The sequence below is a fragment of the Phalaenopsis equestris genome, unplaced genomic scaffold (assembly GCF_001263595.1).
Source record: "Phalaenopsis equestris unplaced genomic scaffold, ASM126359v1 Scaffold000552, whole genome shotgun sequence".
Classification (NCBI taxonomy): domain Eukaryota; kingdom Viridiplantae; phylum Streptophyta; class Magnoliopsida; order Asparagales; family Orchidaceae; genus Phalaenopsis; species Phalaenopsis equestris.
The window spans coordinates 1,455,694-1,476,707 of NW_018164992.1; the positions used below are offsets into that span (position 1 = coordinate 1,455,694).

The 21,014-nt window shown below is 33.9% G+C and overlaps 2 protein-coding genes across 10 annotated transcripts in view; one reads left to right on the forward strand and one right to left on the reverse strand.

The window, feature by feature from the left end:
• The window catches only part of LOC110029134 (heparanase-like protein 2), a 9,142-nt gene extending 625 nt beyond the window's left edge, over window positions 1–8,517 (forward strand). The window contains exons 2-10 of the mRNA XM_020731273.1: window positions 2,244–2,483; window positions 3,026–3,062; window positions 3,285–3,468; window positions 3,975–4,123; window positions 5,106–5,342; window positions 6,130–6,319; window positions 7,168–7,293; window positions 7,582–7,681; window positions 8,049–8,517. Of these exons, the coding sequence (XP_020586932.1) occupies window positions 2,274–2,483; window positions 3,026–3,062; window positions 3,285–3,468; window positions 3,975–4,123; window positions 5,106–5,342; window positions 6,130–6,319; window positions 7,168–7,293; window positions 7,582–7,681; window positions 8,049–8,441 (1,626 nt within the window). The 5' untranslated portion in view covers window positions 2,244–2,273 and the 3' untranslated portion in view covers window positions 8,442–8,517. The remainder of the gene's footprint in view (window positions 1–2,243; window positions 2,484–3,025; window positions 3,063–3,284; window positions 3,469–3,974; window positions 4,124–5,105; window positions 5,343–6,129; window positions 6,320–7,167; window positions 7,294–7,581; window positions 7,682–8,048) is intronic.
• The window catches only part of LOC110029135 (EID1-like F-box protein 2), a 20,298-nt gene continuing 6,884 nt past the window's right edge, over window positions 7,601–21,014 (reverse strand). The window contains exons 2-4 of one of the 9 annotated variants that reach the window (XR_002294497.1): window positions 17,849–18,652; window positions 17,684–17,735; window positions 15,870–16,145 (exon numbers count right to left, since the gene is read on the reverse strand). Coding sequence is in view for 6 of the 9 variants with exons in the window: in XM_020731280.1 (XP_020586939.1) it covers window positions 17,855–18,601 (747 nt within the window). In the remaining 3 variants the exon portion in view is untranslated. Of the gene's footprint in view, window positions 7,677–9,190; window positions 9,268–15,869; window positions 16,149–17,683; window positions 17,739–17,848; window positions 18,665–19,547; window positions 19,627–21,014 lie in introns of those variants that run through there. The other 8 variants (XR_002294498.1, XR_002294499.1, XM_020731277.1 and 5 more) reach the window with 8 other exon arrangements.

A 21,014-nucleotide genomic window follows, 5' to 3' on the forward strand; every position in this document is an offset into this window, starting at 1 on the left:
CTATATATATATATATATATTATTTTTCTGATTTTTATAGAAACTATGTTTAGATTATTGCAATCCTGCAATATGTGACATATGGATGACTTCATGAGAATTTGGCTTGTGGAAAGCTCGTATTTTAAGGCAACGGCGGAGTTAGGGATTACTGGTTGTCTCTTGCTTTCTTTAGCTTTGAGAAATATGTGTATTATGAAGTTTTTAATTTTAAATTATTCTTTTATCCTCATCCCTCATTACATTTGGGGCGATTAATTAAAGCTTTGATTTCACCCTTCTTAGTTTATCTTGGTATTAGTTATTTGATGAGTTCCATAGGAAAATGAGAGGAAAAAAAAAAAGAACCCACTTTGTTTTGTGCTTGAGCTTGTGTTCACAATTATATTTTTTGGAAGATTCACATACATACCACTTAATTCTTACATTTTTATATATCTAACACTAAAATTCAATTTTTACACATATATGCCAGGTTACTTATGCATGAAAATATGTATTTCACTTTTTAAAAGTTAAAATAGTGATATTTTTTATATGATAATAGTGATATTTTTTATATGATATGAAAGATTTGTGTGGTATAAATGTATTAAGTAAATTTAGGTGTTTGATATGTAAATATTTAAGAATTGGGTGATATGTATGTAAATGCCTTCTACTTGGTTCAATGACATTAGTGGATGTCGTTTGATATTTTTTTGATACCAAGTAGCCTAGGTTTGTGGTCATCCAATCATGATACAAGAGCGATTTGATGTTTTTTTATTTGATATGAAGTTCGTTGAACCAAGTCACAAATGGCTATTAGTTGGCTCAATTCAGCTAAGAATAACTTCGATTCAAACTTGTTTCATGAAGATAATTGATCCTGTCTCAATAACTTTTTTATTTCATAAGATATTTTGTATATGCATGTGTGCGTGCATGCTCAATTTTTTAATTGTATGTTCATGTGTGCAAGGGTGTGCGTGCGCATGCATGTACGTATGAATAGGGGTGTAAGTGAGTTGAGTCTAGCTCGAGTGATCGTGAACTTGAGTTTTAGATTGAGCTTGAAAATTAATCAAGTCTGAGCTCGAGCTCAAGTCTATGAGTTCGAGCCAGCTCATGAGCGTGCTTGTTTATTATAAAAGAGAAAAAATAATATTAATTTAAGTTAGTGTTATAATAAAATGATAAATATAATGAACAATTAGGAGACAAATAATAAGAAACTACTTGATAAATAATTTACATATAAAATATTGAAATTTAATATATTTTGAACATATTTTATATTAATATTCTTTTAAACAAGTCGACTCAACGTCTAACGAGTCGAGTCGGAGTTGGCTCGAGCTTCACTTGTTATATCAATGAGCTCAATTTATGAGCCGCTTAGCGTAAGCCAGCTCACGAGGCGACTTGGCTCACCTACACCTTTAGATATGCATATGCATTTTTATGCATTTCTCATATTAGCTCTACTAGATTAACGCTTGGCTCAGTTCAAGTAAGTTTTATTCGTTAGTTGACTCTTTGATTCATGCTTGATTTCAACATGCTCAATTGAAGTTTAAGCCTAACCAAGCGTTATTCGTTAGTTGACTCTTTGATTCAAGCTTGATCTGAGCAGGCTCAGTTTATGTTTTAACCTTATCCAAGCTTTGTTCATTAGTTGACTCTTAGATTTGAGCTTAATGTAAGCATGCTTGATTCAAGTTTCTATCCAAGCATTGTTCGTTAGTCAACTCTTTGATCCAAGCTTGATCTGAACAGGCTCAGTCCAAGTTTGACCCTATCCAAGCTTTATTCGGTAGTTGACTGTTTCATGCAGGCTTGATCTGTGCATGCTCAATCGTCAGTTGACTTTGGATTCGTGCCTGATCCAATCAATAATTTGAACTCTTTGATGGATCTTACAGAACAATCTGAACACAACTCTTCATTCAATTTATCTTTCCAGTTTAAGAACTAGTCCTCAGCTGTTGGTGTTTTGAATCCATAAACCACCTCATTGTCTTATTCTTTGGTAAATTGGCTTAGTTGCTTTGTTCACAAAACTTCTTAGGTTGTCTTTAATGAAAAGAAACATAAAAAAAGTTTTTTTTCTTAACTTCTCAGCAATATAAATAGTGCAAGAAATTGCTCCTTTTCTTCATATAAAACATCAACAAACTGGTTGGTACTAATTTTAAAGCATTTATTTTACATTTTATTCTGAGGAGTACTTATTATGATTTTATTGAAAAAAATTTCAGCTTTTTTAGGCAAGAATCAGAGCTACTGAAATGGTGTTAGGGGTTTTATGGATTCTGCTCTTGTGCTGTCTTCCTGTGGTTTTTTCTCAAGGCAATGGGAATGTAACAGTTATTATTCAGGGCTCTGTTACAGTGGCTGAGACTGATGATAGTTTTATTTGTGCCACCATAGATTGGTGGCCACCTGAGAAGTGTATTGGTAAAGATTGCCCATGGGGAAGGGCTTCTGTTCTAAATTTGGTAAGATTTGATTTTTTATAATTTTTTAAGGAAAATTTACATGCATACCAAACAATTGCTATTTATTTACATGTCCAACGCCTAAATTTTGATATTTACATTTATAACGTAAACCTATGCATGAAAATGTGCATTCCATATTTGAAAAGTTAGTAATAGTAGTATTTTTATGTGATGTTAAATATTTGAGTGTTATGTACGTAAATATGGGCATTTATATGTTAGATATGTAAATACATAATAATTGTGTGATATATATGTAAATGCCTCTTTTTTTGAGAGTTAGTTTGTTTTTTGAATTGAGTAAAGTGTCAAATTAACCCCTTGACTATTTACATGGGGTTATTAATCCCTAGACTCTTTAAATTGGGGTTAAAATAACCCCCACAGTGGACTATTTTAGCGCATATTAAAAAATCTAGGGACTAAATTGATACTTTTATTGTCTCTGGGAGTAAAATAATTCTATGCAAAGAGTTAGGAGACTATTTTGGGACTAATAAAAAACTAGGAATAATTTTTTTTTTTTTGGGTGCTCTTAGGATTTGAAGAATCCATACCTATCGGCGGCCATCAAAGGTTCGTGTTTCTTATGGATTGGTTGATCATTTAATGTATTTTTTTGAGATAATTTTGATTCCTGACCATTATGATTACAATTTTTAAGGATAAAGTAACACTACACCTTAGGTCCTTTTGTAAATATTATTGAATTGTGATGATTTTATTCATTTTATCAAGTTTTTTGCATTTTTATCTCACAAAAAAATTTTTTTTTTCTTTTTTGATGTATTTTATCAGCATTTAATCCACTAAGGATAAGAATTGGAGGCACTCTGCAAGATCGGATCACGTATGATGTGGGAAGTTCGAACCAAGATTGTGTCCCATTATCTGTGTCTGCTTCTGGACTTTTTGGTTTTTCAACAGGCTGTTTGAGCATGCAAAGATGGGATGAGATGAACCGTTTTCTTCAGAATACAGGGTAATAATTCTTCAAAAACTCCTTGTTGTTCTTTCTATTATTTATATAATTTTTTTATTAAATAAAGGGACAATTACATACAAACCACCTGAAACTTGTTATTTACAAATCAACCACCTTCTTCCATTCAATTTTTCAAATTCTCACTCAAGTATCAAAATTCATGGTAAAACCGACCCATATTTTTCATTTTTGTAAAATTCTCAATAGTTTCATCATGACACACAAAAAATACATCGATTTGGTAGTTCAAAAAAATTACTTGGATAATTATCTTGTAAATATCAATTTTTACATGCAGGATGCCTTACCAATGGATGAAAAGGTGTATTTCAAATTTTAAAGGTTAAATGATGGTATTTTGATGTGATATGAAATATTTGGTTGGTATTAATATGAAAAGTAAAATATTGGTGATAGATATGCAAATAAATAAGATTTGTAAATGCCCCATGCAATTTTTTGTACAACATAAAGAGTTGTAATATTCATGCTATATTTTACAGGGCAATAGCCATATTTGGCCTAAATGCTCTTCAAGGGAGACAACAAGGTAGTGAGGGTTTCTGGCAAGGCCCCTGGAACTCGACCAATGCTCGCGATTTCATTGAATACACGGTTTCCAAGGGATATCCCGTTACTTCGTGGGAGTTTGGTGAGTCATCTCCGCATTGCTAATAACTTTAACAATTACTATCAAATCTCCTAAATATTTCCACACTTCAATTGAGATATCATCAGGTCCTACTGACTTTTCACATTTTGCTTTCTTTGAAGCCTCGTCAAAATCTTTTTTTACCAATGTGACAGTAAAATAAAACTTAATATTATTATTAACCATCTTAAGATCACTAATGTTGATCATATTTATTTAGAAAAAAAATGCCTAAATCTTTTATATCACATAAAAAAATATTACCGTTGTAACTTTTAAAAAGTGCAATATCATGCATAGGCAAGGTGGCATTTATGTAAAAATTGAAGCTTAGGTGTTAGTTATGTAAATACAACGGAATTGACTTGTATGTATTTAAATCTTCCAAAAAGGGGCATATACATACAAAACACCCAATTCCTCTGTATTTACATGTATAACACCTAAACTTAACTTTTTACATTTCTACAGCCAAAATCTTTTATATCACATAAAAATGCCACCATTTTCTCTTTTGAGAAGTGAAATACACCTTTAGGTAAGGTGCCATATATGTAAAAATTAAAGCTTAGGTGTTAAATATGTAAATACAAAGGATTTGAGTGGTATGTATGTAAATCTTGAAAAAAGAAGAGCATTTACATACATTCCACCTAATTCCCATGTATTTATATATCTAACAACTAAACTTTACTTTTTTTTACATTTATGCCACCCAAATCTTTCAGCCACCCAAATCTTTCATATTACATTTATGCCACCCAAATCTTTCATATCACATAAAAAATACCACTATTTTAACTTCTAAAAAGTGAAACGCACCTTTTCATGCATATTGATAATGTGGCGGTGTGCACATAAAAATTGAAGTTCAGGTGTTAAGTATGTAAATACATTAGAATTGTGTGGTACATATGTAAATCTTCCAGAAACAAAAACAAAGTGGTTATAATTTTCTCTATTTTCCTCTTAAATGATTCAGGAAATGAGTTGAGTGGGCATGGAATAGGAGCAAGTGTTGATTCAGACCAATATGCAAGAGATTTAATTTCCTTGAAAGGTATTCTTGGAAATCTGTACAGAAATTCCGAAACAAAGCCATTGCTGGTAGCACCTGGAGGGTTTTTTAACGATCCACAGTGGTATGCTGAGCTGCTCGAGGCTTCTGGGCCTAATGTGCTCGATGCCTTAACACATCACATATATAATCTGGGTGGAGGTGAGTATAAATTCATATGGGACTAATATATTTTCCTTAATTTCTTGCACATGAAAAAAAAGAATGAAATTGTGGGATTTACATACATACCATATAGTCCATAGAATTTCAATATGGATATGACACCTAAATTTTAATATTTTTTTTATATATAACGCCGACACGACAAGTGTTAGTATCTTATGATTTACATATCTAATCCTTAATCTTCAATTTTTATATATGTATGCTATCTTACCTCTATGTATGAAAATGTGTATTTCACTTTTTAAAAGTTAAAAAAGTGGTTTTTTTTTTTTTTTTTGTAATACAAACGTTTTGGGTGGTATAAATATAAAAAGCAAAGTTTAGGTGTTATATATATAAATACATAGGGATTGGATGGTATGTATGTAAATGCCCAAAGTCAAGACAAATCAAATACATACCACATAATTCTTATGAATTTGCATATCTAACACAAAAACTTTCATAACTACATACATAACACTCTAATCTTTAATATCACATCAAAAATACTAATCACTACGCACTTTTTAACAGTGAGTACATTTTTTTCATGCATAAGTTCATGAAACTAAAGTGTTTTAATGTTTTAAACCTAAATATTAAACTTTAGGTCTTAGATATGTAAATACAAAGGAATCCTGTGGTATGTATGCAAATTTCCCCTCCTTTAATATTTTAACTAGGCAAGGATAAGATATTAATACTATAGTTTCATAATGAATAAGAAATTACTTGAAAATTTCAAAAGAATAATAATTTCAAATTCTTATTATTTCAGGTGATGACCCACATATTGCAGACAGAATTAAAGATCCAATTTATTTAAGTGGGGCTGCAGATACATTCAGAGCTGTCCAACACACCATAGAGGAGCATGGGCCTTGGTCATCTGCCTGGGTTGGTGAGGCTGGTGGTGTCTACAATAGTGGCAGCTCTCTAGTCTCCAACACCTTCCTAAATAGCTTTTGGTAAATTGCTTTATTTATTCTTTTATATGGTCTAAAATGCAATTTTGAATAGCTTGTCTTTGATTTATTTTTATATTTTTACTTTTTCACTTGAGAATCATTTAGGGCTGAAATTGATCCAAATTTAAGTGAACTTTATTTGATTGCAAAAAGGATTTGGGGCGATTGCAAGTATAATTACCTAAAATTTTGATATTTACAAAAACTAATACATTGTCCAATTCTAACCAACACATAGAATTCATAATAAAACCCTTTCCCATTATTTTTTATTTTTGTCAAATTACTAATGGGCTGACTAAGGCAATCGTAATTACATTAATTTGATAGTTCAAACAAATGATATGGATGATTGTTTTGTAAACCCCTCAGTTTATCCCAAAATTTTATTTATGCTTGACTTGAAGTTGGTTCCAAGTGATTGGAGTTGGATGGAACTCGAAACCTTTCGATTCTGATTTGACTAAAAATCAACCGAGTTCAAAATTGATATTTGAATAGCTTATTGAGATTGATGCTCTTTTTTGGTTTTCATTTAAGATTCATCTAAAAGATAATATCGTAATATCGAGTGAAGTTCGAGTGAATTTAACTCAAATGCAAATAATAATATTGATTCCTACTTGACTATTTATGCAATTGATTCGAGCGGGTAGTTTGGTTCACTCAACCTAGAATGTTCAATTGTTACGCCAACTCCACTAAATCAAAATTGAAATCCACTCAACTTATTTTGAGTCAAAAGCGAGACTCGGTTCAAATTTTGTATAATTTTTAAGCAATTTAGAACCCATTGTTTTCAACTTTCCTAAAGCTAAATTGCATTACTTCCAAACCATTTTACTCAGGTACTTGGATCAACTAGGAATGGCATCTAAGTACAACACCAAGGTTTATTGCAGACAGGCATTGATTGGAGGCAACTATGGCCTCCTTGACAAAGAAACATTCATTCCAAATCCTGATTACTACAGGCAAGCACTTGCTAACTATTAATAATTTAGGAAGATTTTACATACATACAACACAAATGAATTTACATTTCTAACAACTAAACTTCAATATTTACCTACACGCCACCGCATGAAAAGGTGTACTTCACAATTTAAAACTTAAAATGGTGGTGTCTTTGATGTGATGCGAAAAATTTAGATGTTAGATATGTAAATACATAAGAATTGAGTGGTATGTATGTAAATGCCCCCATAAACTTATACAGTGATATTCTGAAAATTTATCCTCTTTTTTGTAATTGTCACCAGTGCACTGCTTTGGCATCAGCTCATGGGGACAGGTGTTCTTGCTATTGATATTAATGGATCTCCATTCTTGAAAGCTTATGCTCATTGCAGAAAATCTGGAGTAAGAATCTACTTCATCATCAAGAAAGTTCAACAAAATCATCACATTTTCATAAAAACACATAAAATAATGAATCTTTAAGCAACACGCCACACAATTCCTTTGTTTTTACATAGTTAACACGTAAAGTTTGATTTTTTACATTTATAACACTTTTATGTTATAAACCTATGCATGAAAATGTGCCTTTCACTTTTAAAAAGTTAGTAATGATATTTTTTCTTATATGATATTAAAGATTAGACTGTAATGTTTATAAACATGAAAGTTTAGTTGTTATGCAAATATATAAGAATTGCATGGTATACATGTAAAATGCCCCCAGTTGAAATTTACCTTAACAGTGTTTCTTAAACATCCATTGCAGCCCGGTGTTGCCTTGCTCTTGATCAACTACAGCGAAACCACAACTTTTAACACGACGGTGCAAAATGATCTGAACATCGATCTAACGGAAAAAGGCGTTCGGAAAGATGGCTCTTTTACTCGTAATATGAAACGTTCGGTTTCGTGGATTGGAAGGAAAGCTTTAGGTGGGTTTCTAACAAGAGAAGAATATCATTTAACTGCCAAGGATGGAGACTATCTTAGCAGGATAATGCTTCTGAATGGAAGTCCTCTGCAGATTACAGAGTCGGGAGAGATTCCAGAGCTAAGACCAGTTTTTGTTGCAGTTAATGCACCCATAACATTAGCTCCTATGTCCATTGCATTTGTTGTATTTCCACATTTTGAAGCTCATGGTTGTGACCCTAAATGATGATTTACATATCTAAACACCTGACCTTTAATTTTTATATTTATACTGCCCAAAAATTTCATGTCATAAAAAAAATATCATATGTATGTAAAAGTGAAGTTTAGGTGTTCGATGTGTAAATTTATAGGACGAGTCGTATGTATTTACTTGATTGATGAGAATATGTGATTGTTCAAATTCAAAGGAATGGCTCATGAAATGTGTAGCAATGCAAGGATTTGTATAACAAAGTGAGTGCTTTTACTTGGTAATTTTGGGCGCTTGGGTGAAAATAAAGCCATTGCAAAGTAATATTTGAAGGAATTGAGAATACACCATCTATGTTTTTTCCTTGATGTATTTTGAATTTATCTGATTTGAGCAAATCCATAATACATCAATTCGAGCAATTGAACGACTCAGCCCCCGCGCTATGACCTTAATGATGCCGGAAACTGCTCACATGGCCCTTGTGGTCGACTCTCAAACTTGATGTGGCCTAACCAAATAAACCTCCTCATGCAATAGAAAGAACGAGAGAAATGTTGAATTTGTGGTTAAAGGAGATCAAATTAATAGATATAGTTCATCAAAATTAAAAGACATATAAACATAAATAAGCTGTTGTCGAGCTGAACATGATCAAGCAAGGCCTTTCTTATGTTTGTCTCATTTAAATAAACAAGCTTATAAAAAATAACCAAACTCGAGCTACTTGTTGAACCAAAGATAAATCAAATACAAACAATGAGCTTTTTTTGATGGCCCTATCCACAGGCATGTCATTCACTAAAAAAACTGCAACATCCATTCAATCATTCACCAAAAGAGTGCAAACAGATGCGCACTGCAATCACAAATGAACAAAAAATAAATGGGTTTTCTCATTAAGATATGTAAATACATAAAATTTGGGTGGTATATATGTAAATGCCCCAAATATAAATGGGTTTTCTCACCACAACAAAGCCTTAGTCCCACTACGTGGGATCGACTACATGAATCCTTTTTTCTACATTGCGTCCTGTTTAATGTCATATTTTCATAAATGGGTTTTCTCACTAACAGAAAAAATTTCTTTGCAGAATCTTAACTCCACAAAAACACATGAAAATAGAGGATGCAAACTTTTGCACCAAAGCAACAATACAAGCAACTTAAAGAGAGATAACAGGAGCCTTCAAACTTTTGTTATCAATGCACAAAAATGCTTGGTCACTTTGCTAGTCGGTTAAATTTTGACGAACATATGGACGGCCTAACTATCATGTAATACCGGAGTTGACCCAAATCATAATAGAAAAAACAAACAATATTACTGGAAGCAAATAGACAGTTACAATCAAACACACTTAAAAGAAAAAATAGCAACTCACATCAGACCGATCTCGGGTTATAGTAGTGACGGTTAGAGGCTTGAAGAGGTGGCAACAAGGTAGAGAAATGGTTTTCGTGCTATGTATGAGAGGCATAAGTGATTATGGGAGGCTAGAACAGCAGGGCAGCAAGGGACAACAGTCCAAACAGCGGCAGTTTGTTCTTTGGGGCGGCTAGATGGCAGGAAAAAAAACAAAGGGAAGGCATTGTGAGCTGCGATAGCGATTGTGGAGGGTTGGGGCAGTGAGGATAGTGAGGATGGAGGGCTGGAATGGCGATGGCAACGGGTATGAGGCAGCTAGAAGGTTGTGGGCTGTTGGAAACAACAAGAGGAAGGTCAACGGCAGGACAAGATGGATTGTGAAAGGGAGGTGGCTGGAAAGAGGATAACTATAGGAAAGAATAGAAACAACGGCTGTCCTGGACAATTATAGTGAGAAAAGAGGTGCGGAAACTAAGTGGGGGTTTGGGGGGAAGGAAAGGTCGAGGATAAATACTCAATTGGGAATGAGCTACAGCTGAAGCACCACTCGACGCTTGGAAAAAGGTCACCACTTTAGATGAGCTAGAGCACCACTCACCTTTGGACACAACCCTAGAAAAAAGAAACCGAAATGCCGACGACTCTCGTGAACAAAAACATGAAGAAAACTCCAATATAAAACATGAAAACCAAATATATAGTAATAGGATAATAAAGAGCCGCCCAAGAGTACCGACAAACTCCTCAGCATCGAAAAAAACCTCGACCTGTTCGGTCCAGGTACGAAAACAAGAGTCACTTTCTTCGCAGACGTCATAATGAATAATGAAAATTGAAATTCAATCCACTACATAAGTCATTATGTTGGTGTTGACAATGATAATCTCTCTCAAAGTTGAGCTACCCTCACCTTGTACTATCATTCAAAATGGCTTTGCATGAAAAGAAAATGCATCCCTAAAAATCAAAGAATTTAAATCCATAAATAGAGTTAATGTAACACAAAAAGCACATGGAGCGAGACATGAACGAATCACAAAAGACATGAACCAACCACAAGAGACAGCGAATTTAGAAGACAAGCAATAAATGAATATTAACTTAGTTTTATTTATTTTTGATACGATTGATGTATGCCTGAAACTAAAGATAGTGTAGCATTTGTTTTGTGCAATTTGTAAGTTGTTTTTTTTTTTCTAAACTTGATATTTGAATTTTTTTAAGCTAAAAGATAGTGTAGCGTTTGAAAGTTGGCACCAATGATATCATTCTAGGGCTCCTAGAAGTTGTTTAGGAAGCGACTTTAGCAGAGAGGTGATTGGGGAATGGTACCAAGATGAGGATAGGGGCGGTCTTCGGTGTTAGGAAAGAGAAAAACGGCAAAATCTGCTGTTTGACAGCAACTTCGACGCGTTTGATAGCTTTATGGATTGAAAACAACACTCAAAAGGTGAAACGACAATGTACAAACAACAAGGAGGATCCAACTGTTACTTAGCAAGATACATATACACCACTTGCAAAAGGAAATGAGACAACCATCTGAAGGGCATAAAACAAAGAGCCTCTCTAAACACTAATAATAGCCAAAAATCTACTAAATCAGGTTTTACATGCGATATTTGTACTTATAATTAGAAGAAAATAAAGGAAAAAAGGGTCCATCAGACCCGTGAAAATAAAAAAAGGTAAGAAATCCCTTATCGGTTCGAGATGATTCCCACAATCATAGGGTCCCACAATTGCAAAATCCCACAATCGCTTGCGCTAGAAGAGATTTTGCTAGCTTCTTCCTCTAGTGTTTAATTCCTAGCCCAAATTTGCGGCTCACATCAACCTCAACATCTCACGTTATTCTCACGAGATATATGGGTTTGTGAGAAGCTTCTAGAATGAATCTATCATCACTAGAACAAATTCATTGCATTGTTGTGCCTGAAGAAGTCCAATTATAAAGTTTTTTACTCATGTCCACCCAAAATAACTATGAAATACATACGTCCATCCAAAATATGTCCAGATAGAATAATAGCCATATTTTTATGACACAACTAGAGCCAGAACTATATATAGACAGACATTCTTACAAATCAAGTATTAAGCCATTTAATATTTAACCTGTTTTTTCTATTCTTTGTACTCAGCTTAACACATCCAATAATTAATCCGTACGGAGGAACCGACTCTAGAATAAAAATCTATGGCATCTCGGACCATTGTTTGTGTCAACCACCTAGGAGATAAACTATAATTCAGGTTATCTAGGAACTCCTATAATAGGGGTTGCTCCTTTTTTTATATTGGCTCAGTAGAGTCACTACTTTCTAGGACAACAAATGTTAGTCATGTTGGAGTCTCTCTCGTGGGTTTTGCTTGAGCCACTATCATATCTCCCTTGTCGGCTAGAAGCAGATACTTTTCTCTGGCATCTTTATCCTCTCCTATGTTACTGTCAATTTCTTAAGTCCTCATGCCCAGTGAAAGATATCACCCTCGCGTGGGCAGTTAAATACAATGTGCCCAAAATTATGATAATTGAAATATTTCCTGGTTGGGGTGAATTTCTTTATCTGCCACATCAATTAATTTTTTCAAATATTAGATGTTAAACTAAAATGTTCGTATGTGTCTAAACAATCTCCTCATCATGTGAAAGCTCTCCACATTGAGCATCACTATATCTCAAGATAAAGCTATTCAATAGTATGGCAAGTAAATAAACCATTTTACTCTCAACTCTAAGATAGCTATGGATCTATCAACAAGCTAAACAAACCCATCATGTACCTTAGGCCCTTGGAATAAAATTGAAACACGTGGACAATTGGTGGTCTTGACATATCTCTTAGTTTGTTGATCATTTCTAGTCCATCTAAATTGTAAGTAAGCATGTTGCACACCACTTAACCACTCAACCAAACTCATACAATAATCCCTCTGCAAGTAAATGAGTTAAAGGCAGCCATAAAAGCAAATCTTTGAAGAACGCTTATGCCTTCATTTGAAAGGATTCAATCCATGGTTTATAATTACATACCCTAGATGTTACAACTCAAAAACCAATAGTGTCGGCAGACTAGGTTCATTAATTAGCCCGATATGACGTAACCATAACATCTTGATTGAACATACCTCCACATTTCTAATCAGTCCACATGCAATCAAGTTGAAACTTAAAATACTAAATTTAAGCATAAAAATTAAATCTGTGGCTTCCTTAATCGTAAGTTCTCTTCCATGATTGAAATGGATAATTAATTGACAACAAAATTATAGGAGCTTATTTATGTAGGAAATTTTGAACCCAAACATCGAAAACCCCTAATATCAAGCGAAATCTAATTAGTAATATAAACTAAAGCTTCCTCAAGAGTAAAAAATCCCAAGTTGTCATACAAATCAATGAGGCTCAAGAAGGGGTGCGTTTTGCTTGGGGATCAACTACACGTAATGTTTTATTTGTCTAGACATCTTTGGAACTTCTAATAAGCATGCAACGCTTTGGAATACTATTTACTGAACATGCATGGCTGCCAAAAGAAAAAAAAGCATTACCCAATTATGAATTGGCCTGAATTTCCATAGTTTTTTAATTACAATCACAAAAGTCCAAACTGATCTGATATTTATGTACCAAATGCAGAGAGAAGTGAGAACCACAATGGCATAACCCGGCCTGGGGCTTAGAATTAACAAAGCTAAGCACAAACGGTCGAAGGGTAGAAATTATTTTTTTTATATTTATTTCTATAACTAACATTTTAATAATGTGAGCGTCACTATATAAAATAATTTTAAATAATACAATTAATTTTACCTCATTTCTGATTGACCGCGTCTTTTATAAATATTTTCTTTTCTATTACTCATCTTTTAATGAAATGATTAAACATGTAATATTAATTTAAAACAACAATAAATAAAAAAAACTAGTAAGTATATCTACTTCCAAACCACAGTAACATAACAAAAATAAGACAATATGCATATCAATTATACTTTAATAAATCAGTATAAAAACATCTGATAATTTATAAATATGATCGATTACAATATTTCATAACATTCAATGCGTTTAACTATATTAAAAACATATCTATATCATATTGTATATGTACAACTGTCACAAGAACATCGTCTAAAAATGTATTATTTAAGTTACTTCAATATCAATATAATTTTCCATTTACGTGGACAAGTACCTTAGGGTTGTCTTACTAGTATCATAAATAGGTAAACTTCATTATAGCAAGCATGCACATGCAATCAGTCCATGTGATTCATATCATTCGTACGTTTATTTCATTCAATTCAACATATTAAGTATACATCCACATAATGCATAATTGTAGCATTTCTAAATGTAAATTCATCAAAATGATATGACCAATATCTAAAAGAGCATTTAAATCATAATAAAATAGTGTAATCAGGTTCAATAACAATCAATGGATTTAGTTTAGAAGAAATAAAAATTACTATAACTTAAAAGAGCAGTCACTTTGATTTCACCTTATGAAAATCCTTTAACTTCCTTTTTCACATCTTCAATTTTCTCACCTGGTTATATTTCATAACATTCTAACATTAATATGCAATAATTTATAATTAATTTGATTATAATGATTACTAAATAAACACCAATCTTACCTCCTTCACTTCTTTTGTATGATCCGACTCGATCTTATTGCTCCTTTGAAATTAATTCATAAAGTTTAATATACCTTAATAACATATTAAAGTTATTTATATAGTTAAAACATAAAATCCATAAAGCCTTAGCCTAACATTCATTCTATGATTTGAATTGCCTTTTTATAGTTCGAATCTACACTGCAAACCTTCTTGCAAGTCCTCCTAACATTAATTAAATATAATAACTTTCAATGTGAAAAATTATAATCTTTATTTCATAAAGATTAGTATAACTTAATATAATCTTATTAATTAAAAAAATATCTTATATAAAATAAAAGATAACCTTAACCTTATTGCCTCGGTTCAGTCTTCACTTAACCTACCCGAAACTCCTGCGATGCCATGTCTTCCTTCACTTCTCCTTCATATAGGATGTGAACACAACCCTCCTTTTTTTCTTTCTTCCTTTGACTGTAGGCAACATCAAGCACAGTCGAGCCATTCGCGAACTCCACACCTACAAGCAACACTTCTTCCCTTTGGTGGCCACATGTGTGGGATCATCCAAGCAGCAAGTTCGATGCTCTCGCTAGTGTTGCCTTTCTCCTACGCACTCTCTAGCATGAAGAAACACAAGCTTGCATGTGTCGTCGATCTTCCTGCCTTTGTAGGAAGATCGGCTCCCAGTTAAGTCGTTCACGATCGGAGCCAACTTCTACTACCTTTGTCTTCATCCCTCGTAGGCAAGCATTTCCCTTTCTTCTTCTTCTTCTACTTCTTCTTCTTCGTTCTCCTTCTCACACTATTGATCTCCCTGAGTCTCTTTCCTTCTTCTCTACCTCTCGTCTGGTTCTCTCTGTTTGTTTTATTTGAAAGGAGCACTTCTCGTGGAAATAAAATTGTCAAGGCGTCGTTCTCACCCGAAATGACTGCACTAATTGAAACTCCTAATAATAATAATAAGGTTATTATTAATTTATTTATTTTTTCAGGTATTATACAAAACACAAACGTGCAAAAACTTTCCAGAAATATTATGATGAAATATCAAAAAATTGACTAAATTGTTGGAGAAGCAAGAGCACTTGAAAAGGAGAGGAAACAGAATGATGAAGCTAAGATGAGAAAAAGATGGAACATAAGTTAACAAGAAAAATGCCCAGTGCCTGCTGTGTTACCGAATCACTAGGGTGGGAAAAGTTCTAAACATGGCAAGCCACCAGCATCATTCTCTTGAATGCATTTTTTAGACATATTTCAGCTAAAAATGAATACAAGTTGAATGTAGAATATCTGCAAGTTTGTTGGTATGATTTGCATGCCTAGATAACCGCAGGCATGATTCCATAATTTATACCACTGATGAAAAAGTAAAAGCTAGTGAGAGCATTTAAATGAAAAGTAAATTTAGCACAAACGCATTACAAATGCTAAAATAGCATTTGAGACACATAAGTAGATCACAAACTATACATTTATAGAGAATGCAGTACAACTTTTACAATATGGTCAATATGATTCTCTCGACAAGAATTAGCACAGACAGAATTCTGAGCGAGAAAACAAATACCAAAGAAAAATTTCCTCTTGCCTGCCTATAGTTTCAAACTCAGCCATCTTCATAAAACAACGAGACCAACCAATCTCAACATCTTTACAAATTTGGCTTGAATGGTGTCATGATGCAGTAATAACAAAAAATCATTTGACTAGAAAAGTAGAACAACCTGCTAGAAGAAAAATGTAGTGCTATTAATTATCAGGTACATTAGAATCACATATAAAATAGTTGGCATCCATATGACATTCCAATGTGCTGAATTACAACCATTAATTACAAATCAAATAATTTGGTAACTGGTAGAAATTCAAGTAACTTATGCCCATCAATTCATTCAATATCAATGCTAAGTTTTACAGGTCAAATTTATAAATTATATTCAAGCTTTTAAAAATATTTCTATTATTTTGAAATTGAAAAATGAACTAGATGATTAAAATAGACACATTATCCATTCAAGAATGCATTTTACTAAATATGCAATGTTAAGTCCAGAAACTCAAGTCATGCTACCATCCTATTAATGAAATCAATGGACTGAAGAGTGGTTGTCATCGACGTCATAGCCGTTTTAAGTCTAGAATCTAGATGCTCAAGTCATGCTACCATCCTATTTATGAAATCAAGGGACTGAAGAGTGATTGTCATCAACATCATAGCCGGTGTCATCAGCATCATCATCAATAGTCTTATCCAAGCTATTTGAGGTGATGAATCCCTTGTCGCCAGACATTCCTATTTAGCATTACCTGAGGCGTTCAACTCTATTTGCACCTTTTTGCGTTACTAGACATATCACTTTAGTCAAGTTCAATCTAATCCATTCAACTTTATTTTATCTACATGCCACAAAGTTGTATATTTTTTCCTTTGCTGCAGATAGTTATACATACATAATTCTATCTTCCATTATTTTATTTTCAATAGGTGATCATCCCTCTATTATAAGCATTTCCATAATATTTGTCCTAGTTTGTTGATCAAACTATTCTAAAAAAATTCTATTCTAAACTACTCAACTTAATTATTATTAACTTCCTTGTAACCAAATACTCTTATCCAAGTTCTTCATTCATTATATTTTTTTGACTTAATCCGAAAGCAATTATAACTATTAAAACAAGACCATATGCAAAATAGTATAAATCAACATATCTCTCTTTGAATGGTCTTCATAAATATCTACATAATTGAAATAATAATGGTACAACCTTAAAACTTTTGCATTGAAAATTTTCTATTGTAATCTGGAATGTCATTGTTACTTCAAAACTACTTCAAATGCCAGTCCCAATCAATACAATACAAACTAACTAAATTTAACATTTTACATACATACACCTTTCTCCTTAATTCATGCGAAATCAATTCTTGTTATACTTGATCATGCATTTTCAACGTCAATAAACAAAATGTTAAGATCATCTCACCGACTTTAAAAGTTTTCATTAATTTCCTTGCCACAAAAATCATCTTCATTTCACAAAATTAAAAACTGATGCCCCAGCAAAAAACAAAATTTTTCTAGGCCAATGTTTCTAATACGTCTCCCATCATTCCAATGGGTTAAAAAGAGGTAACAATATATTCTTATGAAGAAATTCTCATGTAATTCAGCAGCTAATCAATTTCAAAGAATGCTACTATATGGATACATTATTTTTATATGAAAGATCTAAAACAGTTTTATGATGAAGTTAATACCATTTCTACTATTGGCTGACAACGGGAAAAAAATCTATTCACTCTACTGCACCTGCTATAATTATAACACAAGAAAAACATAGAAATTATTTTGAAACAAGCAACACAATGAGGTTATGTGAGAAGAAGAAAACAAGATAAAAGTGAAATACGTCATCAAATTACCAAGTATCACTCTAGTTCTGACGCCTCCTCAGAATCGGATAATGGTAACAAAGTGCAAATGCCAAGCATATGGCCATTAAGGCAAACATAATAATCTATGCAGTCCTCATAAGCACCCAACCTGTTGCATGCACTCTTTGGCACCATTTTGGCCTGTAGCATGCTCCACATTTTTGCCTTACAAAATGGACAGAGCTCAGTCTTATGGAGTTTGGCACCCTTGTCGATCAGCATCTTCCTGACTTTTGAAACAGAAAATGACTTGAAGATTCCCCGGAAAAACCCTAAATCACCATCCTCTCCTTGGTCAAGATGCTCACAAGGGTCTGAGACATAGAGGACATCTGTTCTGCACTGAGGAATGAGAAAGCTTTTGCCTGATGTCATTGAAAACCGTGTCCTATAGACAAAGTGACCTGGAATAGGTGAGCTATTCAAAGGGCCACCTTTGCTACAACCAGAACAATAGATTAAAAGCTTCGCAAGCGCCTTCCAATTTCCATCAGCACTGTGGCTTCCACTAGATTGCAAGTCTAGCATCATCTTCGGTGCACGGGCTCTGCAGAATTCTTTCCAGAGAACCCGTTTGGATATATCGTTAAACCATTTGCAAACACAAGACAGAGTAGCGATCAATCTGGGATTCCAATTCTGGTGCTGAAATACGAGGAATAGTGCATCCTCACTCAGATGGCCTTTAGTGCACGCACATGTTGATGAGTGGGTGCAGCGGTACCGCTTTGCCACCAGCATGGATATATTCAGGCTCCAGCCACAGCAGATGAACTTCCTGTCTGATCGAACCTGCTTGCCAGTCTATTAAGATAAGGAAGACTTACATGCATACCAACCTCAATTCTTATGCATTTACATATCTAACATTTAAACTTCAATTTTTACATGCATGACAACTTACCTATGCAGAAAATATGTATTTCACTTTTTAAAAGTTAAAATAGAAATATCTTTTATGTGATATAAGAGATTCGGGTTCTATAAATGTAAAAAGAAAAGTGACACCAGAGGTAACCTAAATCACAGCGAACTGAAAATATTATTGCAGAAATATGGTGGAACCAGGACAAGAGGGTTCTTAGAACTGAAATAAAACGCACAACACAAACAACACCATAGGGAGAGGTTGAAGGTGATGGGTGGCGGCCGGACAGCAGGTAGGGATGCAAGTTGGGGCTTGCGTTGACAGCAGGGATTGGAAAGGGGTTTTTGACAGCAGCTGGAAGAGAGGAGGAAGGGTTACAGTGGCTGTCTCGTAGGTGAAGGGGTTGGCAGCAGTACTGCAAGGATCGGAGGGGGTTGTGATAGCAGCGGGAGAGGTGGCATGGGATTGCGGCAACAACAGGTGGTGTGGGACGGGATTGCAGACATTGTGAGTGGGAAGGCGTTTTGGTAGCAGTAAGGTGATGGTAGGGCTGGCGGCAGGAAACAGGGATGGGGGAGGCGCTTAGGCAGGGTGGCAGCGAGCAGGAACAGAATAAGCACAGGATTTAGTGGAGAAAATCACCGTCTTGGGGTAAGATACAGTTGAAGCACCACCTGTCATGGGATACAGCCCTAAGGAAAAAAAAACTGAAAAAGTCAACAGCTGCACTGACAGAAAACACAGCAAAAACTGAGCCTTAATAAAAAACAACAATATATATATTAGCAGATAATTGGGGGGCTCCCCATGGTGGCAAACCTAGCCCAACTTTGGACCGGTCGGCCCTTGCAGTAGCTTGGCTGAACCGGTTCTGCACTCTCCATCCAGTTCAGTCCCCCTAGAACATAAGAATTTCATGGTCTGTTTGTAAATGACCCTTGAAATTATTAATACATACATATCCAATCTAATTGAACCAACTAAGATGATATTTATTCCTAGCAAAAAAATAATAACTGAAAGTAAAATTTAATTAAAGAATTTAATATAAGATTCACAAGCAATCATGGCCTATAAATTTATCTGCATGCCCATGTTATCCTGGATCAAGTTAATCAAATCACAATAAGAACAACAACCAAATTGAAGAAGCCACTAATTTAAAACAAGCTGAAATCACCTACAATTTAACATTTGCCAAGTTTAAAGTAACCTTAAGACTGGATCCATCCACCCATAAAGGCATCTCAAACAAATCATGCAAGAGTTAAATCAAACTCGGTACTCCTTGCAAAGTTGTTAAACTTGCCTAAGTGCCAGCTGTCAATCAAAAGTAGTCATCAAACTAATCCACCAATTTGTTCACAGTAATAACAAATCGAAATTAGTTCTCAACATGAAAACTCATAATGGGAATCCAGCAGATAGTAGTTCCTCATACTAAAAGAGGACTAAAGGCCTGATTTGCCCGCCACACAGCTAACTACAGCGGGATCAACCTATACATTATCTATAAACTTTTACAATGTTTCAATTTTGTAGTGTTAATCTTTGTCGCCTGGAATAAGGTGTCACTGGCCGGGCACAAACTTTAAATCTCATTAGAAATCTAACTAGAATTCTCCAAGAAATCTCTCTTTTCGAATAACGTTCTTGCTTCACCCCTCCCTATTTAAAGGTTTCAAGCAGGTTCTTTCCAAACCAATTCTTCCAAAATTTTATCATAGTTTAAGAATTTTCAAGCTTAATTTGTTTCTCAACTTTTTTCTTAGTCAATATCGTCAAACAAAAATTGATCACTTTTCTGTACTTCTCAAAAATTTAGTCCATATAATCCTAGAAGTTAATGTAGTAATTTATAAAATCAATTTCATTTAGATCTTCAAACAACTTCACCTTCAACGTAGCATTTTATTTGGCATGAGAATTTTCTATTTCACAAATCTTTTTTAATAAAAATTCCATCCTAAGAAGTCAAATATCGCAATCCTTAAATTTATATGCAAGTTTCTTGCTTCACCCAGCTCAGTCAATGTCAACTCCAACCTATTTGAAAAGCTTTGAAGTTACACAACTTATCATTGTTGCTTTCAATAGAATCGGTGAGTCAGAAGACTCAAAACTTGATTTTTGATCAATGGCTTGTGAGCTCTCAAATTCTTGGAGCACTCCTTCAACCAGTTCATGGCCATAGCGAGAGACAAATCATTCTCAATAATCTAGCTCTTCAAAGTGTAAAATTATTTTGTAGTGCAAACTCCTTTAGTCACCTTATGTGGTTCAGCA